Raw genomic sequence first — 12,592 nt, forward strand, 5'->3', positions numbered from 1 at the left:
CCAATCAACTGGCTCTCTCAATGCCGCTTTCAAAGTCGGCGGGCCCTTTGCCCAATAGTAATGCAGATGCCGCCCCTAGCTCCACGATTGATGAAAAGTTGCACCAATCACACGATAGCTCTTAGCTACCTCCGCTTTGCTCGCTTGGGATTGACGATCCTCCTGACCAATAGCGAACGCCCGGTCGGCGGGTGGATGAACGCGGCCCTGTGTAATGGCGGAACGTGGCGGGGACGGGGGGGACGGTGAGAGATTCAACCCGGGGGAGCTCAGGTGAGGGACGCTGCCTGCCCACGCCTCTCGGCGCGCTGGAGTCCCAGGGGCTGGGTCGGCTCGCGGGGGCCCGGGGCGAGCGGTGGGCCGGGCCCGCGGCGGCCCGGGCCGGGCCCGCATGGGTTGGCGAGGGGGAAGGGGAAGGTGGCTTGAATGAGAGTCGGGCCGGGGCTGGGCCGCGGCCTCCTGCGGGCGCTCCGGGCGCCCCCTGCGGCCCTCGGGGCCCGCGCCCCGCTCCGCCGCCGCCGCCCTGGGGCCCCGCCTCAGCCGCGTGCAGCCCCGGGCGGGCGCCCCGCCGGCCCGGCCTCCGAGGCCGCCCGGCCCGGCCCGCGGCCGCTTTGTTACCTGCCTCCCTCCCGCACGCCTCGCCTTAACTTGGGGGGCTTCTCTTCCTCTCTTTCACATGGTTTTTACTTATTATCCCGTCGTTGAGATTAAGCACGGCAGCCACCGTTCGTAAGGAGCTTACTGAGTGCCAGGAAGCCCTTTATTCGGGGTTCTCGCGTTTCATTCTTAGACCATTCCGTGCACTAGTTGCTGTCTTCCTTTGCAGGCCACAGATGAGAGGCGTTGTCAGCTAAGTTACTCGCCCGTCTCCCCGGAGGAAAGAGCCTCCTCCAGGCTGAGTCGAGGTCCGGGGCGAGTGGTGGAATTGTGGTTCCAGGAAGTGGCCTGAACCCTGGCAGTTAGGCTCCAAACTCGCATTCCCAATCCGCAGTGTTCTGTCCCTCCACTCACGCCATTACCCTGGAGAGAGCAGTGACCTCTCTTCCTCTGGAACATCAATGCTTATGGAATTTGCAATTAAGATTTCATAAAGTTAGAGTGATTTGGGAAAAGCTAATTTGTAGGTGGGTTTTGAGGAAATAAGAGGATCTATGCTTTATATTTATAGGTACTTTTTTTCTGTATGAGAAATGTCATTTCAGATATTTAGTTTCCATTCTGAATGGAATTGTGCTGTTGTCAGCATTTGGAAGTTAAAAAAAAAAAAAAACCCAGCAATGTAGATTCTGAGGACTCTCATTGTCCAGGATTTAAGGGAGAAATTGCTTAAAGAAATGTATATTGTTGTTGTATATTAAGTCAGGTTCCGAATTGTCACACACAAAAATTCTCACTTTGGCAAGATGAAATTTTTGTCTTATTTCTGAGATGAGTCTCATCCTTTAAATCCCCATAAGTATTTTACAGTAGTTAGTGATCAAAGTACATTGTGGGGAGTGTTACGCTATTAGTGATGGAAAAAATATTCTTGATTTTTATCTCAAAAGGTTACTTTCAAGTCCAGACACTGTTGCACTAAGTAGGGCTTTAAATTAGGTGGCCTTTTGCAAATATCTTATAGCCTAACCTCATAAGTTAGAAGTTGCTTGTATAGGCCTTTATTTTAGCATTTCCCTATGATTTATAAATTAGCCTTATGTGGCTTCTTTTTTTTTTTTTGGTGGTACTGGGGTTCCTGGAAGCCCCTCTACCTCCGGGCTACACTCCCAGACCTATTTTTACATTTTTATTTGGAAACAGGGTCTCCTAAGCCAGCGTGCGCGGCTGGCTTCGAACCTGCGCGATCCTCCTGTCTCTGCCTCCCAAGCGCGGGGATTACAAGCGTGCACCACCACGCCCGGCCTTATGTGGCTTCTTTGATGTCAGAAGTAGGGGCTTTGTTTTGTATCCTGTATTTTGTGGTGTGTTTTATCATAATGCCTGGCAAATAAGTTTAGGAGCAGTAAATAAGCAAAGTTAGGCAATTTAGAGATGATTTACTTGGCAGCATGTAAAGCCCAGATCAAAAAAGGTCTTTGCCCTCAAGGATATATGTGTGTGTGTGTTGTGTTACTGGGGATTGAACCCAGGGGCATTCTACCTCTGAGCTACACCCCCCAGACCCATTTTCTATTTTGAAACAGGGTCTCGCCAAATTTCAGAGGGCCTCACTAAATTGCTGGTGTTGGCCATGAACCTGTGATCCTCCTGTCTCAGCCTTCCAAGTACTGGGATTACAATCCTGTACCACTATGCCCAGCTTACAAAAAAATTTTTAAACTAACTGGACCCCATTAAATGAGGAAATCAGCCTGCAGTTATGAAATGACTTACAGTCACTGGATTTACTCATTAAAATTAGGTTCCCTCAGCTGGGCGTGTTGGCACAGGCCTGTAATTCCCGTGCTTGGGAGGCAGAGACAGGAGGATCGCGCAGGTTTGAAGCCAGCCGCCTGCGCTGGCTTAGGAGACCCTGTTTCCAAATAAAAATATAAAAATAGGTCTGGGAGTGTAGCCCGGAGGTAGAAGGGCTTCCAGGAACCCCAGTACCACCCAAAAAAAAAAAAAAAAAAAAAAAAAAATTAGGTTCCCTCACTCAGTTTCTATAATTTGTCTTCCATATATTTGTAGCATTTTTATATTTTTAGCCTTTTAATTAAAGTATTTGCAGTTTTGTTTTCCCATTAGGAAGATCACGTATGTGGCTGTCATACTTGTAGAAAAGTAAACTTGTATCTCTATTGTGTTCTTGTGAAATTTTTTGCATGTGTTTCTATTTATGGGAGAAGGCTTTTTCCCCCCCAAAATGTTGTGAGAGGTGGGAATGCAAATCTCCAATTCAGAGGTTCAAATGCCATTCTTCTATGGTTGTTGAGGGCCACTAAAGTAACTTTTAGATTCTTATGTGTATAGATCCTTTGCCTGTCTATCTATCTATATTTTGAGGTACTGGGAATAGAACCCAGGAGCATTTTACATCTGAGCCACACCCCCGGCCCTATGTTTTTAGTCTTTATTTTGAAACAGGGTCTCACTGAGTTGCAAAGGACCTCACTAAGTAGTAGCTGAGGCTGTCCGCGAACCCAGATCTTCCTGTCTCAGCCTCCCAAATGCTGGGATTACAAATGTGCACCACCATGCCCGGCTGCCTATTAATATTTATGACAAGGTACTTCAGATTTAAATTTCCTCACCTTTAAAAATGGAGAATAAGAATATCCTGGTGTTTCTACTGGTGAGTTGCCTTAATTTATAAGAAGTACCCAGTTTTTACTATTATTGTCAAACAGTAATGTGGTATAGCAGTATACTAAAGGGAACCATATATTAGTGTAAAAAAATAAACAAGTGAAAGATTGTTTCATAGCTTTTATTTATCATAATTGAAAACTCATGTTGTGTAATGAGCCAGAGAGAGGCTGTGAGAAGCTAGAGGTAGGGAAACAGTTTGAGGTGATACTTTAACTGAGGCAGAATAATGAAAAGTAGCCATCAGTCATGTAAAAATCTGGGAAGAACACGTTAGTCAGGGAACTGTAAACACAAGCTTCGACTTATTGAACTGAGCTGGGCGTGGTGATGCATACTTGTAATCCAGTGCTTGGGAGGCTGAGACAGGAGGATTGCACAGGTTCCAAGCCAGCCTTAGCAACTTAGTGAGACCTTGTTTCCAACTAAAATATAAAATAGGTCTGGGGGTGTCGCTCAGAATTAGAAGGCCCTTGGGTTTATCCCTAGTAACCCCCCCCACACACACACACAGAATAAAAAATCAGGCTAGGGGGTGTAGCTTGGAGGTAGAATGTCCCTGGGTTCAGTCCCCAGCATCACAAAAGAAAATAATAATAATAGTAGTAATAATGATGATGAACTAGAAGTATTTGATGATCAGAAATGCTTGTAATCCCAGTACTTGGGAGGCTGAGACAGAAGGATTGCAGGTTTTTGACTAGCCTCAGCAATGTGAAGTCCTGTTTTCAAAATAAAAAATAATATAGGGCTAGGGGTGTAGTTCAGAGGTAGAATGCCCTTGAGTTCAATCCCTGGTAACCCCTCTCCCTCCCCCATACACACACACACACACACACACACACACACACACACACACAAATACTAGTCTTTAGAAAGGTTAACAAGAGCTACGTTATTTGGGGCCTGATAATATATAGTTAGCTAGGTAACAATAATAATGCTAATACTAAAATTCATCATTTAATTACCAATACTGTTACTGTACTAACAGCAATGCTTACGTAGCACTCAGTTGCAGTTCTAAGTGCTTTCTCATTGAAGGTTCTTTTGAGGTGATTGTGATGAAGCCCATGTTCTACACATAATGGACATTAGAAAATGGCAACTTTAGTCTGGGAGGAAATGATAGGAATTTTGTCACTATTTTAGTAGCAGACTTTTGAAAGGATCTAGTCAAACTAATAATTTCCTCTTACAGCACTGTAATCTGAAATTTTAAAGAAAGAAATATTGTACATTTTTGAAAAAGAATTGAAATCCAAGCTTAAGGTATATTAAGGTATATTATTAACTCAAGACTGAAACAGGCTATTTTTCTTTGGTTACCTTTTATCTCTCCTAAAGGCTCAAACATTCCTTAAGTAAAAGTGGCTGTGTTTTGGAGATGCATATGATTTGGAAAAGACCTGATTTTTCTGATACAATCTGTATTTTTATTTGCAATCATCTTTTTTGACTCACATTTTCTAGAAAACTTTTGGAGCATAGAATCATTTGCAAATTTGTTTAAGTATACTTGGTATAGTAGTTCCAGGTCTTATTTTAAAAGTTTTTTAATTGGATTTTTAATTTATTTATATTTTGGTGGTACTGAGGGTGGAACCCACAGGCTTTCTACCTCTGGGCTGTACTCCCAGACCTATTTTATATTTTATTTGGAAACAAGGTCTCAGTAAGTTGCTGAGAGCCTGACTAAGAAGCTGAGGCTGGCTTTGAACTTGTGTGATCCTCCTGTCTCAGCCTCCCAAATGCAGGGATTACAAAAATTTTTTTTATATGTCAGAATTGTGATACAATGGAAAATTTAGAGAAAGTTCAAAAAGTAATCCTAACCAGAAAACTGAAAAATGTAGGAAAGTTGCACAAAACCTAGGTTGGTGAAGAGAGAATTTAAGAATGATTATTTAAAAATATACGTGAAGAATATTATTATTAATCTACTCCTGAGTATAGAAATGTAAATTACATGTATAATCAATAAGTTTATAGTAGCTACAGGGAAACCTTCGATTGGTGCTCTGTAAATTGACTGACAGATTGAGACCGTGAATTGCTGTTTGCTTCCCAGGCTGGCCTTGAACTTGGAATCCTGCCTCAGCCTTTTTTTTTTTTTTTTTTTTTTTTTGTAGTACTGGGGATTAAACTCAGGGGCCTTCTACCTCTCAGCCACACCCCTAGCTCTACTTTATTTTTATTTGAAACAGGTTGAGAGTCTCACTACTTGCTGAGGCTGTTCTTGAAACTGAAATCCTCCTGTCTCAGCCTCCCAAGTACTGTGATTACAGGCTTGCAACACCAAGCCTGGCTGTGCCTCAGCCTTCTGAGTAGATGGGATTACAGGCATGTGCCATTGTCCCCAGCTAGAGAAAAAATAATTAAAATTCTGTATATCCTAAGTCAGGCATGGTGGCATACACTTGTAATCTCAATATTTGGAGGTTGAAGTAGGAGAATCACAGATTCTAGATCAGCTTTTGCAATTTAGTGAGGCCCTCTGCAATTTAATGAGACCCCGTTTCAAAATATACTTAAAAAATAGGGCTGGGGATATAGCTCAGAGGTAGATTGTCCTTGGTTTCATCCCCAGCGCTTTATATATTCTATTTGTATGGTAGATTAGGTACACTATCCACCTAGGTGTTCATTGGTTTAATCATCAAATATTTATTGAGCCTTACTATGTCTAGACCTACTCATGTGCTGGGGACATACAAGTGAACAGAATTCCTATTCTCTAGGGGGCGTATATAACACCATGGCGTTTAAGAGCCATTTGCCTGGTGTTTGAATCCTGGCTTTACCAGCTGTGTACCTTGAGTAAGTTACTTCACTTCCCTGTGCCCTGGTATCTTATTTGTAAAATGAGGTTAATAACAGTGTCTGTCTCATAGGATTGTTAAAATGACTAATATTTGAAAAGAACTTAGAGCACTACCAGTGGCAGTGGCACATTGTCAGCACTTTTTTTTTTTTTTTTTTTTTTTGGTGGTACTGGGGTTCCTGGAAGCCCTTCTACCTCCGGGCTATACTCCCAGACCTATTTTAACATTTTTATTTGGAAACAGGGTCTCCTAAGCCAGCGCGCGCGGCTGGCTTCGAACCTGCGCGATCCTCCTGTCTCTGCCTCCCAAGCGCGGGGATTACAAGCATGTGCCACCGCGCCCGGCACATTGTCCGCACTTTAAAGGAGGGGTGTGTGTGTGTGTATGTATATATATATATATATATATATTTTTTTTTTTTCTTCTTCTTCTTCAGCTTCTTCTTCTTCTTCTTCCATGTTTGTGGTTTTTGGGGATGGCATCCTAGGGCCTTCTATCTCTGGGCTACACCTCCAGACCTATTTTATTTCTTATTTGGAAACAAGGTCTCATTAAGTTACTGATAGCCTCACTAAGTTGTTGAGGCTGGCTTCAAATCTACAATCCCCCTATCTCAGCCTCCTAAATACTTGGGATTACAAGTGTGTGTCAACATGCCTGGTGGATTATTAATTTTTAAAAAGTATTTGGTGCCGGGCGTGGTTGTGCACGCTTGTAATCTCCGCGCTTGGGAGGCTGAGACAGGAGGATCAGGCAAGTTTGAAGCCTGAGCTGGCTTAAGAGAGACCCTGTTTCCAAATAAAACATAAAATAGGTCTAAGGGTGTAGCCCGGAGGTAGAAGGCCCCTGCGTTCCATCCCCAGTACCACCAAAAAAAAAAAAAAAAAAAAGCATTTGGGAAAGTTAGATAATATTGTCATTTATGGTAACACCTGCTTAAATACCGTGGAAAAAACACTGGAATGTTTAGCCAGAGTAAGGGGTGCAGCAGGACCAGTGAAGGGAAAATTTAACACTTAAAAAAAGTTGCAGGAGTAAGATAGAATAGTTAATGTTAATACTTTACTTTTTTTTGCTTTATTATTTGCATGCATATGTGTTCTTTTCTATTCATTTATGGGTTAGATATGTGCTGTGGCCTTTCGTCCTTAAATACTTTAGTGTGTACTTTCTAAGAATAGAGATTTTTTTACCTATTTAGCCCAGTTATCAACTTCATATGCAATTTTATTGTCAATTGATTTGAAAATATTCATTATATAGCATTTCTTCCCTTTAGTAAAGAATTCAGTCTAAAGTTGGTATTGTGTTATCATGTCTCTTTAGCTTTCTGTAATCTGGAACAGTTCCACAGCCTTCCTTTGTCTTCTGTGTAACATTGATGTTTTAGGAGAACATCCCTTCCTTTAATAGAACATTTTTCATTCTGTATTTGTCTAGTATTTGCTAATTATTAGATCAAAGTTGTGCATTCTTTGCTGGAATAAGTGATGTGTCCTTCCCAGTCATACATTATCCATCAGTCATCCTTAGATGATAATAGTTTTGATGGTCTGGTCAAAGTATTGCCCAGATTTTCTATTTTTTTTTCCCCCCCAGTACTGGGGATGGAACCCAGGGGCATTCTACCTCTGAGCTACACCTCCAGCCCTATTTTTTATTCTTTATTTTGAGACAGGGTCTCACTGAGTTGCAGAGGGCCTCACTAAGTAGTTGAGGCTGGCTGTGAACTGCGATCCTCCTGTCTCAGTCTCCCAAATGCTGGGATTACAAGTGTGAACCACCATGCCTGGCCAGGTTTCTTATTATGTGGTGGTTTCTTTTATTACTGTAAGCATGTTGGGAGACATTTTAAGACCTTCCCTATATTCTTCTCATTTAAATTTTCCCGGAGATTCCGCATCCTTTGGTTATTCTCACTGATTCAACTTCTACTGTGAAAGTTGCCAACTCCACTTGCACTTAAGGTCCTTGTAAATTCCATATAATTAAAGCTACTCCTTTGTAATTCTGAGAAAGAGAATTTTAATTGTTGCTTTTTTATCCAGGATGGCTCAACAGCAGGCCTTGAGGTTCCGAGGCCCTGCTCCCCCACCAAATGCAGTGATGCGAGGCCCACCACCTCTCATGCGACCTCCTCCACCTTTTGGTATGATGCGAGGCCCCCCTCCACCGCCTCGGCCCCCCTTTGGGCGTCCTCCTTTTGATCCTAACATGCCGCCAATGCCTCCTCCTGGAGGGATACCTCCACCTATGGGCCCTCCACACCTTCAGGTAAAGGATACAGAATTGCCATTTCTTGTTGGTATGATTATCAATATTATATATAGGTTTTGCCTTAAAAACTTGCATTTTAAGTAGTTTCAGTTTCTAGGAAAAGGGAAACAAAAGAGACATATATTAATATGCTGTTCTCCCTGTGGTTGTAGTAATTTGTAAGAAATTCCGAACAGGAATTTAGATGGTGATGGAAAAGTATATATGTAATGCCAGGGCTAAGTAGGGTAGTTCTTATTTACCTTAGCTGTGTGGATTTTCTTTAGTAGACTATCCTCTTAATAAGAAAAGAAGTTTGAAATCTTAAGGTATTGAGTGGAAGAAACTTATTTTCAATGGTTTATGTTGTCGATGGGTGTAAAAGTATGTGTGTGTGTTCCTGGGTAATTTTTCTTCCCAGAAAAAATGCCTATGATAGAATCTGGAAGTAAAAACAGATTTTGTAAGCACAAACCTTGAATTTTTTCCCTCTCCCCTGAACAAAAGTTATTTCTATTTTAGAAAAATATTTATTATGGAATTTCTTTCAATAAAATCTTTCTCAAATTTTAACCTGAGGCTTAAACTTATATTTCTCTCTAGTGTAGCTAGACTTATTTATTGTCTGATTGAGGGCAGGGAATGAGGTATCAACTTGCAAATGTCTGCTTTTGGGATTGTATTCTTTTTGTCATTTATGTTTTCTTAGTTTAGCCTGTACATTTCTGAAACCCAAGTAAACATAATGGTTTCTGCTTTCTATTAGATCAAGTAATTAAGAATGAACTATACTAAAAATTAGAAAAAGTGATTTACTGTTCAAGTGATATGGTTTTATATATTCTTCAAGATTAGAAAAAGATGTCTTTTTGATCTAGTGACTTTGAGAACTTATTGCATGTGAATTTGTACTTTGTGCATTTAAGAGATAAACCTACTTATTTTTATGGAATATTTTATCTGTGGGGTCTGTGTGCTAATACTCGAAAGATAAACAATCCAGCAAAAATGAGTATGAACAAGAAAAGGCTTTATTTTATTTTATTTTATTTTATTTTATTGGTGATACTGGGGTTCCTGGAAACCCTTCTACCTCCAGGTTACACTCCCAGACCTATTTTATACTTAAAAAAGTAATCTCCACCTCCCAAGGGCGGGGATTACAAGTGTGCACCACCACACCCAGCCAAGAAAATGTTTTTAGAAAAATACATTTTTTAGTTTCATGTTAGTAGCCTAGTTTTCACTTCTATTATTCATTGGAATGTGCTTTGGACAATTGAATTTTAATATTACTTATGGGTCACAGAAGAAATCTTAAATTTCTATTCAAAATCTTATTTTTTTTTTTTTTGCAGTACTAGGAATGGAACCCAGGGGCATTCTACCTCTGAGCTACACCCCTCAGCCTGAGTTACACCCTCCAGCCCTATTTTTTAATCTTTATTTTGAAGTGGTCTCACTAAGTTGCTGAGGGCCTAAGTAGCTGAGGCTGTCCGCAAACCGTTGATCCTCCTGTCTCAGCTTCCCAAGTGAGCCTTATTATTAGTGAACCTAGGATATGTAAATATTTTTCTAGCTAATTTTTTTTTCCTGTAGAAAAAGACAATGAAGGCTCAGTTGTACAATTTTTCTTTCTGGTATTGCTGTGTTATTTTGTAGAATAATGTTTCTCTTGGTTACTGTTTGTTGTGGGTGAACTGTAAGGCATTGGCGTGCCTGGTATTAAAATAGGGTATAAAAATAAATTCTATTAAAAGTAACCCAGTGTATGAAAAGCAGATAAAGTATAAGGAACACAAAAGTCATCCATCATAATGTAATCTAGATCTTACTAATGTTAGTATTTTGATGTATTTCTTTTTTGTCTGTTTAGTAATCATTTTATTGTTACAGAGAAATTTTCTTACACAATAGGTGAATTTTGATTGAGGTATTTGAGTAGACCATAAAACATTTTTCTTATAGTGCTTTAATTTTGTGTAGGATTCAGTGAAAATTTAAAGGAAATAAGGTAATTATAAGTGACTATAATTGTTCTTGTGAATTAACAGAGACCACCTTTTATGCCTCCACCCATGGGAACTATGCCTCCTCCTCCGGGTATGATGTTTCCACCAGGAATGCCTCCTGTGACTGCTCCTGGTACTCCAGCACTGCCTCCTACTGAGGAGATATGGGTTGAAAATAAAACTCCAGATGGGAAGGTAAGTTAAAATCATAAAACACAATTAACTTGTTAACCCCATGGTGACAAAAGAATAAAACTTGAGTTTTATCAGATTGAGACCAACTGAGGATTCAGAAGATTCAGAAGAATCCTCAGTTAAGCAGGAGATGGGTTAGAACTCCAGGAAAAGTAACTGGTTTAGACTTCTGTGCAGTCACAAGGTTTCCTGAAGTGCTAACCTGCCTTGATTCTGGTAGCTTGTATAAATAATGTGTTACAGATTCTCAAGACCATTTTCAGGCTTGTTGATTTGCTAGCAGGATTCAGCATGTAGTTGTAGTCATAGCTAAGACTAATAGTGAAAGGGCACAAAGCAAAACTACCAAGGGGAAAAAAGGGCAATAGGCAAAGTATGAAGGAAAACCACAGTGTCTAAGCACCTTCTCCAGAGGAGTCCCAGGATGTGCTTGGTTCCCTTTGCAGAGGCACATGTGAAGGGCCTTCTGCCAGGAAGCTCACCTGAGGGTTTTCACTGGGGCTGCTTACATATGCACCATCTTTCTGACGCATACCCAGATCACAATCTCTAGAAGGAAGGTGGATGTTCAGTATAAGCTGCATGGTTTTGTGGTTTGCAGAACAGCTTAGGCATAGTGAGCCATTGTTAGTGAAGAATGGTGATGGCTCCAGAAATCTCAAGTTGTCAAACTCTAGCCAAGGGCCAATTTTGTAAGCAAGGCTTTCTAAAGATAGCAGGCTTGAGCCTGCTATGTTAATTTTCTGCGCAAAATATAACACTGGTTTTTGTTTTTTGTGTATGTGTTGAAAATACAGTGTACTCACTGTAGAAACCTTGGGGTGGGGAGTACCTATAATCCTATAATATGAGTAACCTATTTTGGTATACTTTGTCTTTTCTAGGTTATTTTTAAGTGCCTTTTATTATAAAATAGTTACTAATTATTTTTAATAATAGTTGGCAGATTCTGTGATACCAGTGAATTTTGCTTCTTCTGCAGGTTTATTATTACAATGCTCGGACACGTGAATCTGCATGGACTAAGCCAGATGGAGTTAAGGTTGTTCAGCAGTCAGAACTGACACCTATGCTTGCAGCTCAAGCGCAGGTTCAGGCTCAAGCCCATGCGCAAGCACAAGCCCAAGCGCAGGCCCAGGCCCAGGCCCAGGCCCAGGCCCAGGCCCAGGCTCAGGCCCAGGCTCAGGCTCAGGCTCAAGCTCAAGCGCAGGCTCAGGCCCAGGCCCAGGCGCAAGCCCAGGCACAAGCTCAGGCCCAGGCCCAGGCACAAGCCCAGGCCCAGGCGCAGGCCCAGGCGCAAGCACAAGCAGTAGGAGCCTCCACCCCTACGACCAGCAGCCCAGCAGCTGCAGTGTCCACTTCGGCATCATCGTCCACCCCATCCTCTACCACTTCGACCACAACAACTGCCACTTCAGTTGCACAGACAGTATCAAGTGAGTACCACCCTAGCATGTGTTTATATTTAGGGGGTAGAGAAAAATAAGGACTGCATTCTAAAATGACCCTACTGTTTGTGGTATTATCCTTGATGTTATTTAAAACAGTTTTTATGTTTAAACTTTTTTGTTAGAGAAAAACAGAAATCTACATTAGTAGAAAAAAATATTTGCTCAAGTCAGTTCATGAAGTTAAGTGGCAAAAGTGCAATTAGCACTTATTTGGCCAACACTAATGGCAAGTGCTTTGGGATTTGCAAAATAAGCCTAATCCTTCACCCCTACCTTACAGAGTTTCAAAGTTTTCTAATTGAGGAGGCAAGAGTACTACATGGGAAATGGAATAATAATGCAGAATCATACAGTGAAAATAAAAGATGCAAGACTTAACAGAGAGATGAATGGGTATATTACATGGGTATTGAGGTTTATTGTGAAGGATATGGAATAGGATTTGACTATGTTTGCAGTAAGGAAATAATTTTCATGTATGAACAAAGATCAGGTAATGAGGATTAATGTTTATGGAATGACCAGGAAACTTCTGAGGTGAGTTGGTTTATATTGGTTGAATAGC

At 41.2% G+C, this 12,592-nt stretch overlaps 1 protein-coding gene across 12 annotated transcripts in view; it reads left to right on the top strand.

Moving 5' to 3' along the window:
• Window positions 1-214: 214 nt before the first annotated feature.
• The window catches only part of TCERG1 (transcription elongation regulator 1), a gene marked incomplete at both ends in the record, with an annotated part of 70,591 nt that continues 58,213 nt past the window's right edge, over window positions 215-12,592 (top strand). For 10 of the 12 annotated variants that reach the window (XM_080709570.1, XM_080709574.1, XM_080709575.1 and 7 more), the window contains 4 exons: window positions 215-273; window positions 8,162-8,387; window positions 10,424-10,576; window positions 11,559-12,012. In XM_080709570.1, the coding sequence (XP_080565696.1) occupies window positions 215-273; window positions 8,162-8,387; window positions 10,424-10,576; window positions 11,559-12,012 (892 nt within the window). The remainder of the gene's footprint in view (window positions 274-8,161; window positions 8,388-10,423; window positions 10,577-11,558; window positions 12,013-12,592) is intronic. The other 2 variants (XM_080709572.1, XM_080709571.1) reach the window with 2 other exon arrangements.

The sequence above is a fragment of the Muscardinus avellanarius genome (genome assembly GCF_963383645.1).
Source record: "Muscardinus avellanarius genome assembly, chromosome: 1".
NCBI lineage: Eukaryota > Metazoa > Chordata > Mammalia > Rodentia > Gliridae > Muscardinus > Muscardinus avellanarius.